Source organism: Pistacia vera, unplaced genomic scaffold (assembly GCF_008641045.1).
Source record: "Pistacia vera cultivar Batoury unplaced genomic scaffold, PisVer_v2 Contig343, whole genome shotgun sequence".
In the NCBI taxonomy this organism is placed as follows: Eukaryota; Viridiplantae; Streptophyta; class Magnoliopsida; order Sapindales; family Anacardiaceae; genus Pistacia; species Pistacia vera.
The window spans coordinates 1,149,166-1,169,000 of record NW_022196161.1 but is presented as its reverse complement, the minus strand read 5'-3'; the positions used below and the strand labels follow the sequence as shown (position 1 = coordinate 1,169,000).

Below are 19,835 nucleotides of genomic sequence, written 5' to 3'. Positions count from 1 at the left end.
GATGTATCAGAAGGTGTCTAGTCTGGTTAGTGATGGGATGAATCATCTACGCTCATTAGAGATGTAGTCTCCCGGTCGGGTTGGCCGAATAACAATGTTATGGCAGACGCAACCCTCCTGCTTCTAGGTATATGTGTTCTAGAACTCAGCGACACATGTAGGGTCAGGATTTCGACCTGTTTTGGGTGGGAATTTGGAAAGTCGAGTCGCTTAAGGCAAAACAAATTTTGCCACATGGAACTGTCAAAGGGACAGTCATTAAATTCCGCTGAGCCCCTTTGGGGTATCTCATCTTTCTCATCTAAAAAACTGAAGAGTTTCTTCGTAGTATTTCGTAGGGGAGAGCTTTCAGAGTTTTAGGGATTTTCTAGTGTTTTTTCACGGTAACTGCTTCTTCTGAGTCTTCTTTTTCTAATTTTCGAGTTTACTACTACTTTTGGTTGGTTTCTAGGATAGTTTTTGTGTCGTTTTAAGGTGGTTTCGAGTGTGTAGAGAAAAGAAGAAAAAAGGTTTTCGGGTTTTTCCTGGGTTTGTTTATGAAGGGAGTGCTCTGATTTAGGAGTTTTATTGCAGTTTGCGTTTCTGGTAAAGTGGAGTTGTGTTTGTATCTGGATTTGGATTTCTGGAGAGATTTGGAGTGATTTTTGGTGTGTTTGGGTTTTTGACGAAGGTAGAAGACAAAACCAAGTTATGGGGTGTTTTGGTTCGGCTAGTCTCGGTCTGCTTGACCGGGTTGAGTGAAGTGGCATGGGTGAAATATGGTTGTCAATAAGGGTTTAATTACATAGGTTGCCCGATCCTCCAGACTAAGTGGTGAAAGACCTGGGTGAGAGGTTCTGAGCAAATAGGTATTGGGTCTCCCAGACCGAGCCGAAGGTCACCTAAAGGTTGGAGAGTTACTATTTTGAGAACCATTCGGTTGGTAGCTTTGGGCAAGTGGGGCTTCTAGAACAGGGTTCGACTTTGAATTGAAAGTCGATCGGTCACTTGGGTCGAGTGGACTAAGTGTTCAATGTCACGATCAGAGTTGAGCGACCTGAGTGGGGTGAAGACGGAAGTTGGGAACGAGTATAAGAATGCCCCAACAATGGTGATGATGCCCGAAGGTGGGGGCATTCTGGTTGGTATACTGAAGGAGGTGAATGTCGTCGCACTTGGACCGAGTGGCACCACCCCGAGTGATGGTGAGTTGGATAAGCAAGGGAGGGGTGGGGAAGACTCTGATGAAGTTGATGATTCCGAGAGTTCGCCCTCCACCAGCATGGCTCTGAGGACGAGTTGAGTCGGCTTGGTAGCCGGATATTAAGTAAGGATTATTTGCCCTTGTTGAAGGAGAGTGATGTATGGCAGATTAGGACTGTATCACATCTCGGAGTCTGTCGAAATTAGGGTGCCGAGGTCGTACAAGCGGGTCAACTCGGAAGGAAAAGGTTGGGTGAGCCTATGAGAAATGGTTCCATAACGGGCTTAGGTTTCCCATCCCTCGTCTAGTTTGAGAGTTCTTGAACCATTTCATGATTGCGTCGACCCAGATTATGCCGAAAGGGTGGAGGTTGTTGATGGCTCTAGAGGACCTTTGTGTGCGGAATCAGGTGATGTTTGGGCTGCACGAGCTGTTATACTTGTATTTTCTAAAGGAAAATGACAAGGATAAAGGCCGATACATAATCAACCTTAGGCATGACCGGGCTCACCTCATGACCAACCTACGATCAAGTGATAAAAATTGGAAGGAGTGCTTCTTCCAATTGAGGGGTGAAGCAGTCTTTGGGGAGAGAGGCGAGGGCGAGATTCAGTACACCTGGCGAGCGACTGGTGAGAAACTTTGTCTTTACCCACGTTTTGATTACTAAAATCTTATTGTGTTTCCTGTTTGCAGATATTTAATTCAACCGTGTTGGGCAAAGTGGGGACGGCTTGGACGTGTAGACCCAAAAGATTCTTGCTACTCCAAAAGCGTAGAAGGATTGGTAGGTCATGTTAGAGGAGGCGAACCTGAGGATGAGTCACCTTTGGGTCGGAGTTAGTGTAATCCAACGAGGTATCCCCTTCCCTTCACTGAAGCAAACTTGGAATGTGTTGCTCATCTGCTATTGCAATCATATTTTTTCTGGTAAGTAAAGGCTGAACCCATTAACTGTCGAGGAATTTATGATTGCAGAGAAGCTTATGAAGAAGTGGACCGTCCCAACCATGAGTAAGTCCATCGCGAGACGTCGTGAGAAGCGAAAGAGGGACTCTTCGGCCAGAGAGGAGAGAAAGGTGGAGGATGTGGTTGTGACTCCACCTAGTCGAACAGCTACAGCCGAGGCCAGGTCATCCAAAACTGTGGTCTTGGATGAGGAGACTGAGATACTTAATTTCAATCCTGGTTCCTGCATCGACTTATTCAGACGCGGCTTCCATGAGCAAGCTGGTTGATTCATTCCTGTTCCTGGTGGACAAGAGTCGTCTGAACCAGATGGGTGATGTCGTCGCTGCTGACTGGGGGGTTTCTCTCGCATTCCAGGTATGAGCTAGATTTTTTCCTTACTGTATTTATAGTTATTATATACTGATCGAGTCGTTTTGTCATGCAGACTTTCACTAGCAACCTGCACCTCAGGAAATCCATCATGTTGCAGGAGAAGAAGATACATGATACATCCAAATCCAATGCCAATCTGCGACACAGAGAGGTGGCGGCTCAGAAAGCCGAACGGGAGAGCCAGCTAAGTACTATGGGAGGTCGAAGCCGAGCTGGAACGATTGAAGAGGGAGTTGGTAGAGAAGAACGCAGAGGCCGAGTTCTTAAGGGAGCAGTGCCTCAGTATTACCGATGACGCCATCATCAGGGCTAAGGGAGAGCTGATGCTGGAGTACAAGGCCAGGAACACCTCCCATTGGAACCCGGATGAGGACATCCATCTCTTGCGAGAGATGGAGGAGCAGGAGGCTACTAGTCGCTCAGATTATGTGGAGGAGCAGGTTGATAATCAAATATTCGACCTTGCTAGCCAGTAGGGGCAATCGGTTATGGAGGATACTGGCGACCAGGCTGCAAGGGTAACTAGATTGGGTCAATGATAGGGTGACTGAGTCAGAGATAAGTGAGACAACTCGCACCGACGATATGGATCATGATGTCCCTTAGGTTTATTTTTCCTTTCCTCATGTATTTTTGGGGCTTACGATGCCCTTTCATGGCGTGTGTGTCTTTCTTGTACCCGATACTTAGCCTCTTGAGGCTTTTTTTTTATCTTATATATAGTCGTTGGGTGCTTTGTGTTTCTGCTTGTGTTTCCTTTTTACTACTTTCCTCGTGGATGGATGAGTTGATTGCTTATTGCTTGTAGATGTTTGGGGGTTGAACTGACTACTTGTGATATTATGTGATGTGGACGAGGCCAAGTGGTTGAGCTTGCCAGAGTTTATCTCCTTAATGTTTTGAAAGACTTTGCGGAGGACCCAATCGCCTAGTTTGAAAGTTCTGACTCAGACATTACGGTTGTAGTGTCGAGCGACCTACTGCTGATAGATTGCGTTGTAGATGTTCGCCCACTCGCGTAGTTCATCGACTGTGTCCAAGTTGTGACAAAGGTTCTAGCTGTTGGTTTCTTCGTTCGACCATTGGACTCTGGTTAAAGGGACTGATACTTCAACTGGGATGACTGTTTCAGATCCATATGTGAGGGAGAAAGGAGTTTCGCCCATGGACGAGCGGGCTATTGTCCTGTAGGACTAGAGGACCCCGAGTAGTTTGTCTGCCCATGCGCCTTTGGCTTTCTGGAAGTGCTTATTTAAAGTCTGCATGATTTTTTTATTTGATGACTCGGCCTGGCCGTTTGATTGGGGGTTGTGGGGGGTAGAGAAGTTGAGCTTGATCCCCCACATGTCGTAGAAGTCTTTAAAGCCTGAACTAATGAATTAGGATCCATTGTTGGTGACTATTTCCTTCGGTATTCCAAATCTACAGATGACATGTTTCCAGATGAATGCTTTTACCTCTCGGTCTTCGACTTGGGCAAGTGCTTCGGCTTCGATCCATTTAGTAAAGTAGTCGATGACAGCCAACATGAAGACCCGCTGCTCGGGTGTAGTCGAGAGTTTTTCGACTATATCCATTCTCCTCTTCATGAATGGCCAAAGTGTGAGAGTGGAGTTGAGTCACTTAGGTGGGAGGTGTGAGACGTAGGCGAACCTCTAACAACTGTCACATTTCTTCACATAAACTACAAAGTCAGTGCGTATGGTTGGCCAATAGTAGCCAGCGGTGATTACCCAGTGGGCAAGGCTGCGTCCTTCTGTATGGTTTCCACATTCGCCTTCATGGAGTTCGGCAAGAACCTGTTTTGCTTCTTCTTGGCTTATGCCCTTAAGGTAAGGGCCAAAGAACGACTTCCTAAGGAGCTGGGCCTCGTATATGGTGACTCTTACGACTTTCGCTCTTAGGCGATGTGTTTCACTCTTATCAGCTGGGAGCTCATTATGTTCTAAGTATTTGAGTATTGGGGCCATCCAGGAGTCTATCGGTTCGACGTCCATTACTTCTTTGGGCAACTTGTTCATTGGGTGTTCCTTCGAGTAAGCTGGCCATTGGAGGAACAGTAGTGGGATAGATGATTAGGAGGAGCCTTGAAGCGCTGAGCCAAGGTTGGCAAGGGCATCAGCATGGGTGTTCTCCACTCTTGGGATTTGGCTGATAGAGAATTCTTTGAGGGCTATCATCTGCTAGTCTCAAGCTTGGTAAGTGCCTTGTAGCTGGTTGACTACGAGTTAAGCGTCGGATTTTACCTCCAACTTCCTTACTCCGATCTCTTTGGCTAGAGAGAGTCCAATGATGAGAGATTCGTATTCGACTTTATTGTTTGTACACTTGAACCCACATCGTATGGCCTGTTGGATGATATCCCCTTCTAGTGTAATAAGTACAACACCGAGCCCGCTCCCATTCACGTTGCTTAAGCCATCTATAGAGATAGTCCACTTCGAAGGCAATCCACTATTCATGCATAATAACTCCTTTTTCTCGTGGATGGTGGTGTTCGGGGTGAAATCAGCAATAAAGTCTGCCAATGCTTGGGATTTGACGACGATGCGTGGTTGGAAAGATATATCGAACTCACTAAGCTCTACTGTCCATTGTGTGATCGGTCTGATAACTCTAGCTTATGGAGTATCTTCCTAAGTGGGAAGAAGGTGAAAACGACTATGGAGTAGCATTGAAAGTATAGTAGGAGCTTCCGAGATGCATAGACGAGGGCGAGTGCTAGTTTCTCCAACTGACTGTATCATGTCTCAACATCGAGGAGTGATTTGCTTACATAGTAAACCGGTAGCTACTTCGCATTGTCTTCTCGGACTAATACTATTGAGATGGCTGTCTCTGAGACCTCCAGGTAGGTGTAAAGCTTTTCCCCACCACGGGCTTAGAAAGGAGCGGGGGAGAGATTAGGTACCTCTTTAATTGTTATAGGGCCTCCTCACAGGTGGGGGTCCAGTCAAATTTCCTAGACTTCTCGAGTGTGGCGAAGAAATGGTGACACTTGTCAGAGGATCTAGAGATGAAGCGACTTAAGGCAGCTACTCGCCCTGCAAGGCATTGGACGTCTTTGATTCAAGTTAGTGATGTATGTTGAGGATCGCCTGGATTTGGTTAGAGATGGCTTCTATCCCACGCTGAGTTACCATATATCCCAAGAATTTTCCTGATGAGACTTCGAACGAACGTTTGGCTGGATTCAGCTTCATATTGTATTTCCTTAGGACGACGAACGCTTGGCTGAGGTGGTCGAGGTGTTATTCGGCAATAAGGGACTTCACGAGCATGTCGTCGATGTATACTGCCATGGTGTCTCCGAGGTGTTTGACAAACATCTTGTTGACTAATCGCTGATAGGTGGCCCCGACGTTCTTTGAGACCAAATGGTATTACTTTGTAGCAGTAAGTCCCCCTCCCTGTGATGAAGGCTTTTTTCTCCTGGTTGTCTGGGTGCATCAAAATCTGGTTGTACCCTGAGAAGGCATCCATAAAGCTTAAGAGTTCGTGACCTGCTGTCACATCAACCATCATATTGATATGTAAGAGCGGCAAGGAGTCCTTATGGCATGCTTTGTTCAAATCCATGAAGTCTATACAGACCCTCCACTTTCCGTTCTTTTTCTTCACGACCACAATGTTTGCTAGCCAGTCGAGGTAGTTAGAGGTGTTTGGTTTTGGGTACCCTGTATTTTTTGACGGAAAAAGAACTGAAATCGAAACCGACAGTTCCTTGAAATTTGGAACTGGAACCGGAACCGGAACCGACAGTTCCAGTTCCTAGGTACCCAGAATCGAAACCTGTAACCCTTGTTACAGGTTTCGATTTTAGGTACCTTGTAAGATTACAATGACCACCCCAAAGTTTTTAAAATGGCAAAAAAACCCTTAAAAACTTACAAATACCCCTCCACCTGGAACTTGTTAACAAAAATAAAATTACAAATTATAAATTCAAAATTACAAACTCCATTACTTTGTAAAGATAGATTCTCAAAAGTCAAACCAACTTACTTTAAATGTTATGAAATATAAATATAAATGTATTTACATTACTTTTTCTACTAAAGTTTTTATTAACCCCCTATTCTTTAATTTTATTTTATATTAGTCTCGGTTCCCGGTTCCTAACTATAAGAACCAGAACCGCACAGTAACGGTTCCAAAAATTTTGAACTAGAACCTACTCATTGATGGCCACTTCTGAGTAAGAACCGAAACCAAACCCCGGGTACCCACTGGTTCCAGTTCCAGTTAGTTCTTTTGAACACCCCTAGGGGTAGTGGACTTCTTTGATCAGCCCGTTATTCAGTAGTTTGTCAATCTCCTCATTGACGATCAGATTGCGTTCTAGTGCGAACTTCCTTCGCCTCTGCTTCACTAGAAGGTGATTTGGATCTACTTAGAGATGGTGGACGATTGCCTCGGGGTTGACTCCTGTCAAGTCTATGTGGGACCAGGAGAAACAGTCCTGGTTTTGTTTGAGGAACTCTATGAGTCGCTCTCTTATCTCGGGCCTAAGGCGAGAGCCTATCTGGGTCTTCCGGTCGGGGTGATCCGGTTGTATTTGTACTTCATCAAACTCTTCCATGGATGGTTGATCTGGCTTGATCAGAGGGGTTGGATGGGACTGTAGTTGCTATAAGGCATGACCTTTGCTTTTGAAGGCGTTTTTATTGCAGTCTCTAGAGGCCTTAAGATCACCCTTGATTTCTCTTACTCTCTATTTTGTTGGAAACCCTATAGTTTGGTGGAAGGTGGATGGAACAGTTCGTATGTCATGGATCCAGGGTGAACTCAAGATGACGTTGTACGGTGAGGGGCAATCGAGCACTAGGAAAATGGTTTGCTTGTTGACTCCGCTGGTGTAGACAAGCAAGGCGATTTTCCCGATGGTGTACTTCTACTTAGAACTAAACCCGACCAATATGATTGGTCATTTGTTGATGTTTGTTTCATCCAGTCCCATGGCCTTCACTGCTTCAAGGAAAATGATGTTTGTCGGGGATCCCCCGTCTACGAATACTCTCTTGACCAAGATGTTGGCGATCTGGAGGGAGATGACCAGAGCATCGTGATGAGGGCGGCAAGGGTAACTGGCTCGTCATCTTCAAACTGAATTACCTAGTTGGTGTGCGCCCGAGGGGACGGATGAATGGATTGAACTTTAAGGTGATGGTTAGCTCAAGCATAACGCTTGGCTAAGGAATAACTTACCCTACTAATCTCTGACCCTCCAAAGATAATAGAGCAGAACCCCTTTGGTGTAGGTTCCCGTGGAGGGGGAGATGTTTCCTTTGAGCTTCTTTAGCCAACTGTATTCTTTCCTTTATCTGTGAATAGCTCTCGGAGATGTCCCCTTTTCAGTAGTGCTGCGACTTCCAATCTTAGGGCGATGCAATCCGCGGTGTTATGACCATGGTCGCCATGGAATTCGTACTACTTGGTCGTGTCCCTCTTCACATCAGGATTGAGCTTGGCTGGCCACTTCACAGTAGGCCTCATTCCTTTCATTATTGCCATGACTTGGGCTGGTTCAATGTAGAGGTTGTACTTTGGAACTTTGTATTGGTTCGATCCAGATGGTCTGTTGTTGACTCTAGTCAACTGGCAGTCGTATGGTTTTTTTACTCTGCTCGAATTGCTGGGAAGGGGTTAATAACGGGGCTCAAACGATCTGGACTCTGACCTTTTTATCATTCCACCTTTAGTGACAGTCATCATATCTGGCATGCCTCATCCGGTTCATCTCATCTTCCTCCCACCTGATTTGAATCACAACTCTGGCTAACGCGTCCTCCATTGTAGTGCAGCCGAGCTTCGTCAGGTCTTTGTATAGTTCTCCATCTGGGAGGAGAACCTTTCATAAAGCATCTACCGCCATCTCTGGGTTGCAAAATGGGATGGAGATTTTTTCTTTGTTGAATCTGCTGACATACTCTCTTAGTGGCTCCCCCCCTCTTCTGGTAAACTCTGTATAGGTCGGCCGATAGCTTCTTGAGTTTCTTGCTGCTAGCGAATTGTTCAACGAAGGTATCGGTGAGTTGGGCAAATGAGCTGATTGAATTGTTTGGAAGGTTGGTGTACCACTGAAGAGCTGGTCCAGAAAGGCTTGAGCTGAAACTCTTACACATGTAGGCTTCCCTCAGTGTTCGAGGTATCTAGGAGGCAAACATTCGCTGCTTGTATGAGGCTATATGGTCATCTAGGTCGGTTGTGCCATCGTAAGGCTTCATGCTAGGGATGGTGAATTTGTAAGGCCTCTCGGCTAGCGAGATTGCATCCACAAAGGGTGAGTCGGCATAGTAATGAGGTTGGCTCTTTTTAGTTGGGATTGGTACTCTAGGTATGCCTCATCATTGCCTCTATGTTAGCCAATATTTTGGCCAATATCTGCTCCATGGGCAAGGCAGATGCCACTAGGTCGTCTTGGTTGACTCGGTTGGTCATATGATTTGTACTCGGTGCGTTTCGTTGGGTCAAGTCACGTGGTGTAGCCTGACGAACCATTCCATCGCGTGTCGCTTGGTAGCCCAGATCTCTATTCACTCCCTCCAGTTGGGTGGCTTCCATTATGACTGATCGGGTGTTTCGTCCCGCATGGATGGTGAGAGGGGTTATTTAGGAGTCGCTCAGTCTGTGGGGATGGATAGACTCAAACGAGATGGCTTGAAAGTGAGGGAGCTCGCTTGACCCGTGAGGATGAGTCTAGTTGAGTCGAGTGGGGTTTGGGTAGGAATGGTTGATTGAAAATGAGACGAGATGGCAAGGATGGGTGGCTCTTGTTATGGTGGGCTCTCTGTTACTTGGATGTCTTGATCTCATGCTTGAAGCGAGTCAACCGAGAGTGGCTCTATTGGTAGCCCCCACTCAATGTGATTCAAGGCTGAATCGTCCACTAGTGATGAATAAAGTTGTCGCGACCTCGTATCCAAGATCGTTGGTCTGTGCTCTGGAGTTTGGAGAGGTTGCATGGATGGAACTGATGCGCGAAATCGATTGGGTTGTACTTGACAAGGCAGAAGCTCAAGGTCATAAAATTGACTTACCTTCTCTTTCAGAGATTGGTTTTCGGCCCTAATGGAGGCGTTTTCGGTTCGGATGGCAGTGTTCTCAGCTTCCAGTGCTATCACCTTGTCTGAGTGCTGTTGCATAAGGGTAGTCAGAGCTTCTAGTCTAGCCTCGAAGCCAAGATTTTTAGCCATAGAGAGTTTCTTTACAAAGCAAGGTCCGAGAGACTAATGATTGACAAAGGCCCCATGGTGGGCATCAAACTGTAGATGCAAAAATCTACCTTTACAAAAATAGGGACTGATCCCATGAGGTTGAGGCCACTAGTAATCTGCTATACCTGCACACGCAAGAAAACAAGTGTGAAGCAGACAGAAAACACTAGGATGGTGTTTGCCGTAGGCACTCTGACGCTCAAGTCAGCAAGGCTAAGTGAGGCTTATTTAGTGAGGGCTAGGGAGAAAAAAGGTTACCAGAAGTCTAGTCGGAGACTATAACTACGACTATAATGCGAAGTTCTCAAGAGTGGGAACTGCGAGGTCTGAAGATGTAATGTATGTCCCCTTGTGAGAGGGTTGGCCTCTGTTTAAATAGCAATTGTAGGATCTTCGAATCCTGGTGGGACTGAGAGTCCTTGGGAGTTGAGGTTTTGTGAAAAATGAGAGCCTTTGGCTCCCTTACCTTAGGAGGAAAGGGAGTCCCAATAGGTCTATGACACAGATCTTTAACAAATCAAGGTAGTGATTGACCTCTTCGATAGAGTTCGGATAGTACCAGGATAAGTAGACGATCTCGGGCTCCAAGTAGATCCTAAGTCCAGAAGGTGGTCTAAGATCGAAGGGCCTGGGCCCAGATAAACTGGCGATGAGGCCTAAGTGAATTGGACCTCTGCTGATTGGGTCCAGATGGTGGGTAGCTAGGTAAGTGAGCCGAACGGACCTAATATGTAAACTTTGTTGCGAGCCCAGTCAAAATTGGGCCTTGGCTTCCAGCTTTGTTGAAGGTGTCTTCGTCTTTGGGCCTATTTGGGCTGAGGACATTTTTTTGCCCTAACAATTGACCTCTCATATTTTATCTCTTTAGACTACAATTATTATAAAAAAATTTATTACAATTTTATTCCTCATTAAAATTATTAAATAAGACATAATTGAGTTATACGTATCTAAAAGATTTTATTTCTAATTTTAATTATAATTCTTAATTCAATAAACCCTAATTTTATTTTCAAACAACAGAGACAAAATTTATGCAGTTGAAAGAGTTTGATTAAGATCATGTAAGCACAATGAAGATGTAATTTATGCTCCACAATTATAAGTTGTTTTGTTAATTTTTCTTTACTTTTTTCTTCTTTTGCACTTCTCCAAAATTTATAAGTTATTTTGATGTATCTAAATTTCTTAATTATTATTCTTACATTCTTGAAAGTAAAAGCATATGTGAATGGATTTCTATCTCTTAACATTACATTCAAGACAAGAAACATAAAATTTTAAATAAAAAGGTATTTTTGGGAGTGAGTAGGGTATAAAAATATTTGCATATACTAAAATATTTAAATGGGGTAAACTTAGAAACGGCCAAACGGGGTCTGGAAAGATAAAATGTAGGGGCAAATAATACCAGTCTTTCTTATATAATTATATTTTCTTAATCACTTCTTATCATACAAGTATATATGTGGATGTGGTTGATTGGGGTCCTTATTAACCTATTGAGTCAAAGTCATCAATCGCAAAATTGGAGGATAAGATCTGAAATGAAGGGAGAAGGAGGCCTTCACCAACCATGAAGGGATAAAGTGCAATCTTCTAAATTAAATAATTAAATGTTGAAATATCCATCTTTATCTCAAAAGTCTCGTCACATTTAATAAGTTTGTCACATGAAATATATACGACCAAATTCTGATGAAATTTCTTGTAATATCAAAAGCTTAAGCTGATACGTTTAAATATGATAAAAACAATTTAAGTTATAAAAATATAATAGAATTTTATTTTTAGGATTTCTATGTCGGCATTGAGGTTATCTATTATATTCTCATGGTTTAAATAGGATAAAAACATTTTTGACTTTGAATTAATATCAATAGTGTCCACTGAGGTGGTTCAAAATTGTACCATTAATTATATATGGATATGTAGCCACTATCACCTCACGCTGTAGAGACAGCTAAAGCCGACAATTGAGACGCTTCATTTAGTCAAACATTATTGTAATTTATATTGTGGTATGGGAAGACTTTAAGAAGCAAATTAGGATTTTTTTTTTTGGAAAAGTCATAATTTAATTGGAAAGAGTATATTATTATACACAAAACGGTTGAAGCCAATTTAGCTGGCTGCTACAAATCTGCAAAGAAATGGTTATTATAATCAAGAAAACATGGCTTTCTGTGTGTTTGCTGCTTCTTTTGTTTCTATTTTTCGTTTGTTTCTCTGAAGGGTCTGATACAATCTCACCAGGCCAGTCTCTTTCAGGAAAGCAGACGTTAATCTCTGCAGATGGAATATTTGAACTGGGTTTCTTCACTCCAGGGAACTCTCGCAACTACTATATTGGCATATGGTACAAATCATTTCCTGATAAAACAGTAGTTTGGGTGGCAAATAGAAAAACACCAGTCTCAGATCCTTCATCTTCGGCATTCAAACTCTTGGAAGATGGAAACTTAGTACTACTCAACCAGAGTGGGGCTACAATATGGTCTACGAATTTGACCTCCAACGCTATTAATTCTACTACAGCACAGCTTCTTGATAATGCAAACTTTGTTTTAAGAAATGCATTGGATTCGTCTAGTACCGTATTGTGGCAGAGTTTTGATCACCCAACCGATCACTGGATCCCTGGTTCAAAGATTGGGTACAATAAACGTACAGATCAAAAACAAAATCTAGTTTCCTGGACGAGCCCTGAAAATCCAGCGCCTTCAATCTTCTCTATTGAAGAAGTTGGATCCAGTCATGTATTACTGTGGAATGAGACTAAACAGTATTGGACTAGTGGGGAGTGGACGGGAAAGATTTTTACCCTTGTTCCTGAAATTCAGACGAATCCTTATGTTACAAATATGACATATGTTTCGAACGAGAACGAGAGCTATCTTACTTACGCGTCTGCCATTCCTAATACTCTTACTAGATTTGTGCTTAATGCCTCTGGGCAGTATAATCAATTTGTATGGAGAAGTAATTTTGACGGGTGGAGACCGCTCTGGGCGCGACCAACACAACAATGTGAGGTTTATGCTTTCTGTGGACCTTAAAGTATCTGCGATCAGCAGCAAGAACCTCTTTGTGCTTGCTTGGAAGGATTTGAACCAAAAATGGCAAAGGGTTGGGAGCTGGGAGATCATACAGGTGGATGTGCGAGGAGAGTTCCTTTACAATGTGATGATGGAGAGAAGGATAAGTTTCTTGTGATGCCTAACATACGCATCACAGAGAGCGCAAAGTCTTTAGCAGTCGACACATTTGAAGACTGTGAATTCGCATGCTTGAGCAACTGTTCTTGCAACGCTTTTGCTTATGATAATGGGTGTTTGATCTGGGAAGCAGATATCTACAATCTAGAACAACTTGCATCTAATAGTATGACTGGAAGACATCTACATCTTCGAAGTGCGGCATCGGATTGGGTTGGAACGAGAGGTAAGGCAAAAAGAAACACCACTTTGATTGTTTGTACAACAATGGCAGCCTTCATTACTCTCTTTGCCCTTGTCCTGGTAATTCTGTGGAAGAGACGATCAGCCTCAGATGCTGGTTCATTTAAATCAGTGGAGGATTCTTTGGTGCTTTTCAAACACAGGGATTTAAGAAGCGCAACAAAGAACTTCTCCGAAAAACTTGGAGAGGGTGGTTTTGGTACTGTTTATAGAGGTACATTACCAAATTCAACCGCCATAGCTGTTAAGGAACACAAAAGTCTAAAGCAAAGTGAGAAGCAATTCCGCGCAGAAGTGCAGACTATAGGAATAATCCAACACATTAATCTTGTTCGCTTATGTGGATTTTGTGCTGAAGCTTCAAAAAGATTTCTAGTCTATGAATACATGCCTAACGGTTCTCTAGAATCACTTTTGTTTCGAAAGAGTCCCAAGATTCTAGACTGGCAGAGTAGATTTAGAATTGCCACTGGGACTGCTAGAGGACTGGCTTATCTACACGAGGAGTGCAGAGACTGTATCATACATTGTGATATCAAGCCTGAGAACATATTGTTGGATGCAGAATACAACCCAAAGGTGGCTGATTTTGGTCTTGCAAAGCTCTTTGGGAGAGATTTCAGCCGGGTTCTGACAACCATGAGAGGAACGAGAGGTTATCTAGCACCGGAATGGATCTCAGGTGAAGCTATCACAACGAAAGCTGATGTTTTTAGCTATGGAATGCTTCTTTTTGAGGTTATATCAGGAAGGAGAAACCTAGATCCCCTGTTAGACGAGGGGTTTGATGATTACTTTCCTCTGCGCGTCGCGAATACAATTTACCAAGGAAAAAATGTACTTACCTTGTTAGACGACAGGCTAGAAGGTAATGTCATTGTGGAAGAGCTGATTAGAGCTTGCAAAGTTGCTTGTTGGTGCATTCAAGATGATGAGAAGGATAGGCCGACTATGGGGCAAGTAATTGGAATTCTAGAGGGTCTCTTAGAAATGGGCATGCCTCCATTTACAAGGTTTTTCCAACTCCTTCAAGATGATCCAGCGAAATCCAGAGTTCACCCGGAGATTTCTTCTTCAGATTCAAGGGTATAGGTTGATGACTCAATTATCTTTCAATCTTAAAATATATCTAGAGTAATTTGGATGTTCAATTGCTAGTATTTTAGTTAGAAATATACTAAAGTTTTTTATTTTATTTCATTGGATGTTCAATAAAATAACAGATCCTCTTAACACTTTTGAGTTAGAAATATCAACATTGCATCATTAAAGTTTTTTATATTATTTTTTACCTTAGGAATGTGAACATAGTAAATTTACCCATGGTTGCCTTCTATTTCAATCGTTATAAGACAACAAATCATAATACACCAGAATATACATACCAGTAACTTGTTCTGTTCCCAAAGATATTTAACCCTCTTCCTTCACCTTTTCAATAAGCTTTTTGGCATCTTAAATTTTGGACTTCACTTTCAGGTCTTCCGCTGCCCCGTTGATATTTACAAACTACTTGTTCCCCACGCAAAGCCATATCAATTCATGAACCCATGATGATAACATGGCAAAGTTTGGTGGTGTTGTCTTTAATTATTCTTTTATGGCTGCAGAATTTTATTTAGAAGAATGTAATACGCATGAGCCCATACAAAATTAAGAGAAGATAGTGTAAATATCCAGGATGGATAATTGTAACACAAGATCCAATCAAAAGTATTGAGGCTTAGTGATTCAGTGAACTAAAACTCAAATATGGACGAGGTAAGAGTGTCAATGGGTTATACATGTAGATTTAGGATCCCTTTCCCAACCATTCGAGGAAGCCTTTGTAAAGAAAAAAAAAAGGGTTTGGACACATACAGCCAACTCAATAATCACACTTTTCTAAAATATACAAGATTTATTTACAGGACAAATCTAGCCGTCAAATTCAATGACTTGTCAATTATACTTTTAATGAAAAAACAAATGATATATTTTCAATATGTAACACTAGACTATGCTAGATTCGATAACCTAGATCAAACCTAGTATTTAACTATATGCTTAAATAGTTTAATTAAAACATACTAGGTGTTAACGCTTGATTTTGGACGCCAACGACTCGCACGTGAGAAGCACTAAGCGGACTTAGGAATCACACGTGATGGATCCATGAGATTTGAATATAGAGCTGAGATTATATATGTTGCATAAAACATAAATAATAGGCTAACAAGAGAGGTTTTTATAGTAGTTCAGATGCTCAAACAAGCGACTCCTATATCCACTGTTATTTTATTGATCTCTGACTATTTCTATGATATTGTCCCGTAAGACATACAAAGATGAAGAAATATAGTGTTTACAGAGACAAAGAATTGAGCTTGAATCTATGTTTTAGCTCTCATATACCCAGCCCCCCTCTTCGGGAAGAGGAGTGCCAATTTATACACCCTTGCACTCAAATATAATGAGTGTTTTGCAAGTTGCTTTAACACATGGAAGGCTCTCTTCCATTCATTTCTTGAAAGGAGATAGGGTTGATAAGAATATCTTTGAGAAGATATGAGCTTGGCAGCTAGTACAAAAAGACATTAAATGTGTTGACATAAGCGTGACTTTTAAGGTATAACACTAAGCTATGCTAAAAGGTGTTAGACTTGGTAATGTATTTGGACTATTTTTGTCTTAGTTATTTTCATAAAGAGCAATTAAGTTAAATTATGTGATTTTATGGTTACCTATATCTTTTAAAAAAAAAAACCTTAACTTTTTAGAAATTAAGATTATTAAACATGGTTATATAGGGGAATATTTTTAAAAGAAATAGTAGTTTAACTACTTTTTGGATTTAACTCGATTATTTTCAAAGTTTAAGTTTCTTTCAATGTATTTACTAGTTAGAGGGTGTTTGGATTATATAATGTTTTATTATAGGGAGATGTTATATTAACGGAAAAATAGATCACCTTGAAAATTACTAGGAATGTTTTGAAAATATGTTTGGTTAATTCGAATAAATTGGTAAATAATATGTTTGATTAGGAGGATAAATAGGTGGGTATGTTATATAGATTACTAAATTGCCTTCATTTTTAAATATTAACATAATACTATTTTTTTGAATCGTTTCTTTTAATCCTCTACATTTAAAATTTTGCTAAAACACCCCAACCATATAAAATTTTAATTTGTAGCAAAATCACCCCCACTAACCCCAAGCCACTGTCGGCAGCCAACCACCACTACCGTCCGCCTTCAGTAGTCGACGGAATGGCGCACGACTTACCATATATGACCGGCCGTGCGCTGACAAAGCCATTTTTGGCCATGGATCACAAATTCATGGTGGTTTCACGGCCAGATCTATGGCCATTTCACAGCCAAAGATGTGGCTGTGAAAAGCCCAGATCTTTAGTCGTGAAATGCCATAGAAACGGTCGGAAAAGGCCTTACCGGCGTACGACCGGCCAAATCCCACCAATCATGCACCATTATAGTGACTGACACCGGTGGCTGACGGTGGTAAGTAAAAGCCGATGGCGGTCTTGAGTGGCTAGGGGTATTTTGTTAACTTTTAAATTTTTTTGTGGTTGGGGTGTTTTAACTAATTTCTCAAATGTAAGGGGCTGTGCTAATTGTTATTTGGTAGACATTTGAGGATAATTATATTCAAAATGGTATTTAATTAAGGGTAAAATAGGTATAAAAATTAGCTTACCTCGGTAATGTTTTAATCCCAACGGTGGGGGAGGGTATCAGATTATCCCCCACATTACTAACGGTAAACACTATTTACGATAAAAATTCCCATAATATTTTATTACTTGTAAACCAAATACCGAAATTTTATAAAATAAATAAAGATTACCCTCATTATCTTATATGTTCCGGTCCAATCGCACTAGTACAATGCATTTCACCCTTTTTTTTCTTTTTTTTCGAAGTCCTACCAAACAAGTCCGGCTATTTAATAGTGTTTTAACATCTTCAAATGCTTCGTTTTGAAGTTAATAGATAAGAGAAAAAGGATATTTATCATTAATTGTAGTGTCCTTTTTCTTAACTAAAAACCATGTTGTTTAATGACCTTTTCACTAAAATTAAAATAAGCTTGCACAAGATAAACCAACGGTGGGAAAAATAAAAATAAAAAACTGCTGGCTGTGGGGTTCGAACCCACGCGCACTTATGTGCAGAAGATCTTAAGTCTTCCCCCTTAACCTCTCGGGCAAACCAGCTCGATGAATTAAGGGGATCATAATAATTTTATTTATAGAAAATGATTCTCATGAAGGGCACAACGGTTTCTTGCACTCTTCTTCTTATTCTTTTGGCCTGGATGGTTCAATGGGATTGAAGATGCAACTACTACAATGCCATCCTCTTGTGCGGCAATCTATACAGCTACACTGCTTCAAGTATCTTTGAGTCTCCAGAACTATCGGCTCCTCATTCAGGTTCCTCATCCGTCCATCCCAACTCAATTCACGGTTGTTAAGTGATTCCAAAGTGCTTTTCTTATAATTAAGCTGCAACTCTTTGATTCTGTTCCACTCAGACATGAATGTATCAACCTGGTGTTTCAAAAATGCAATAAGAAGATGTTAAAGTAACCATAAGTCAAAGGCTCAGAACCCAAGCTCAACCTCTAGTAGAAATCAACACACCTCTCGGAGTGACAGTTCTTTAAGGCCTTTTACATCTTTCTTTTCTGCAAGTTCTTTGGCATTACTCATCACTGAAACGTATCTGTTATATCTGTTATTCTGAATTATGCGAGGAAGCAAAAACAAGGAATTGGAGATGTCACATATTTGGAAGAATACTAAACATAATACGACAGATTTTGTGTTACTTGCATTAGAGGCGCACACGTGAATGCTAAATAATAAATTGGGATTAAAACTATTACCGCCTCATTTTGAGCCTTTTCTAACATCAGTTCAAATTTAATGTACCGTTCCACTTGTCTCTGTTTCAGCTGTAAATTCGAAATTTGAACCATATTACAGTCTATATCTTTTTCTAGAGCCTTCAAATCTTGCTGAGCATGTCTGATTTTCTTGTGTATCGCTATAAGCTAAATTGAAATAGATAAAAATTTTAAGTTGATAAGAAAATTAACTAATAAATTCCCATTGAAATGAGGTTGCAGAAGTACTTGCAGTGGGAATCTTACTCCAAATTGGACTTGAATAGCTTTTCTTGAACCTAACGGGCTCCGAATTTCTCGGTTTTGAATAGCATATACAATAGCTTTCTTCCCCGCCCATTGAATCTGTTGGATCTCATTGAGGATCTTCTTGTCCCTATCTTTATTGTTGGTTTGGGATTGCATTGGGCGATACTTTAAAGTCCAATAAAACAAACAACAATTACATATAATGTAATCTAATAGATTTAACCAATTAGATCCACGCACAAACTAGGAATGCGACAACAAATAAATAAATAAATAATATATATATAAACATGAATAAATGTCTAACATTACCATATTACTGAATTCTCTAACCGGCGAAAATGAGTCAACAGCCTCACTCTGTTGGGTTTCCTTAATCTTTCTCAAGAGTTGCCTTTCTGTAGCCAAATTGTTGGTTTTGTGTCGCATCTGCATTTCAACCCCGCTCAGTCAATGTCAGTGCACGGTGCTGACCAAAAAAACAAATGCCAACCAAAGATTTGCAATAGTCACAAAAAGGAACAATTAAATTATTTTACTTGATTCAGTGTTCATCCTTACATGGCTAATAAGTTGTCTTGACGAGCATGAATTAATCTCCCCCCGTCTGTATGCATTTTTGGCAGAATTCAGAGCTTCTGTTTCTCTGTTATCTGTTAGCTGTATCCAGGACAGAGTTCGTCTGATTTCATCTTTCCTATAACTTAAATATTGGAGTTCTGAAACCACATGGGATCGCTTTAACTGTCCATAGATTCATCAGTACAATTAAATTCTGAGATGGTTCTTGCTATTTCATAAACTAGCACTTGAAATTTATGCTATCTATTTCAAGCATCACAAGGATCTTTCATCATGCATTTGAAGCTTACGTACCTGTTTTGTTCCGAGTTCCTCGTTTATAGAAAGTTGCTCTTGATTAATCTTTTTAAGCAGCTGTTTAACCTCTTCAATTCTGCATTTTACATTCTGATCTTCACACGGCCGGAACTTGATAAAGTAGAATTGATGAACTTTCTTCTCAACATATCCACTTGGTAAAAGGCCCTGATTGAGTTGTTTGTCAATCGCAATATCGTGCAAGTAACTGGTATCTTTTTCACTCTCAAAAATGCGAGAATTTTGCATAATTCGAGTTCCCATGACCTCCATAAACCGGTTTATGCTGAAAGCTAGTGATATTCTGCATACATGCGTCAATTTTTCATGAATCAAATAATTCAACACAGATTACAAGAAATGAATTACATTGGGAAACGTCTTAAAACAGTAGAGCGATCTTCAATCTTACCACCAAAGATGACTGAATGGATACTTAATTACAAAGAGAATAACGTGCATTATAAATAATATAAATTGACAGATGATAATCCATATAATAAACGAAGGAAAATGATAGAGTTACCGAAAAGTTTATACCGAATTTGTATACTAAATGACGAGACAAAATCCTGACCGTTGAT

At 41.1% G+C, this 19,835-nt stretch overlaps 1 protein-coding gene, 1 non-coding gene and 1 pseudogene across 2 annotated transcripts; 1 reads left to right on the top strand and 2 right to left on the bottom strand.

Annotated features, from left to right (window-relative positions):
- The first annotated feature begins 2,850 nt into the window (after positions 1–2,850).
- Positions 2,851–14,297, top strand: LOC116138680 (annotated as a pseudogene).
- A 3,048-nt stretch (positions 14,298–17,345) lies between these two features.
- Positions 17,346–17,428, bottom strand: TRNAL-UAA. Its single transcript has one exon. It is a non-coding gene; the product is annotated as a tRNA-Leu (tRNA).
- Positions 17,429–17,438: 10 nt separating this feature from the next.
- On the bottom strand, positions 17,439–19,628 carry LOC116138754 (proton pump-interactor BIP131-like). Its single transcript, XM_031424438.1, has 7 exons — positions 19,249–19,628; positions 18,934–19,116; positions 18,685–18,801; positions 18,370–18,537; positions 18,103–18,270; positions 17,858–17,956; positions 17,439–17,764 (listed from the first exon to the last, which is right to left on the bottom strand). Exons 1-7 carry the CDS (start codon positions 19,522–19,524, stop codon positions 17,513–17,515), a joined length of 1,263 nt encoding a protein of 420 aa, XP_031280298.1. The 5' UTR covers positions 19,525–19,628; the 3' UTR covers positions 17,439–17,512.
- Positions 19,629–19,835: the final 207 nt, after the last annotated feature.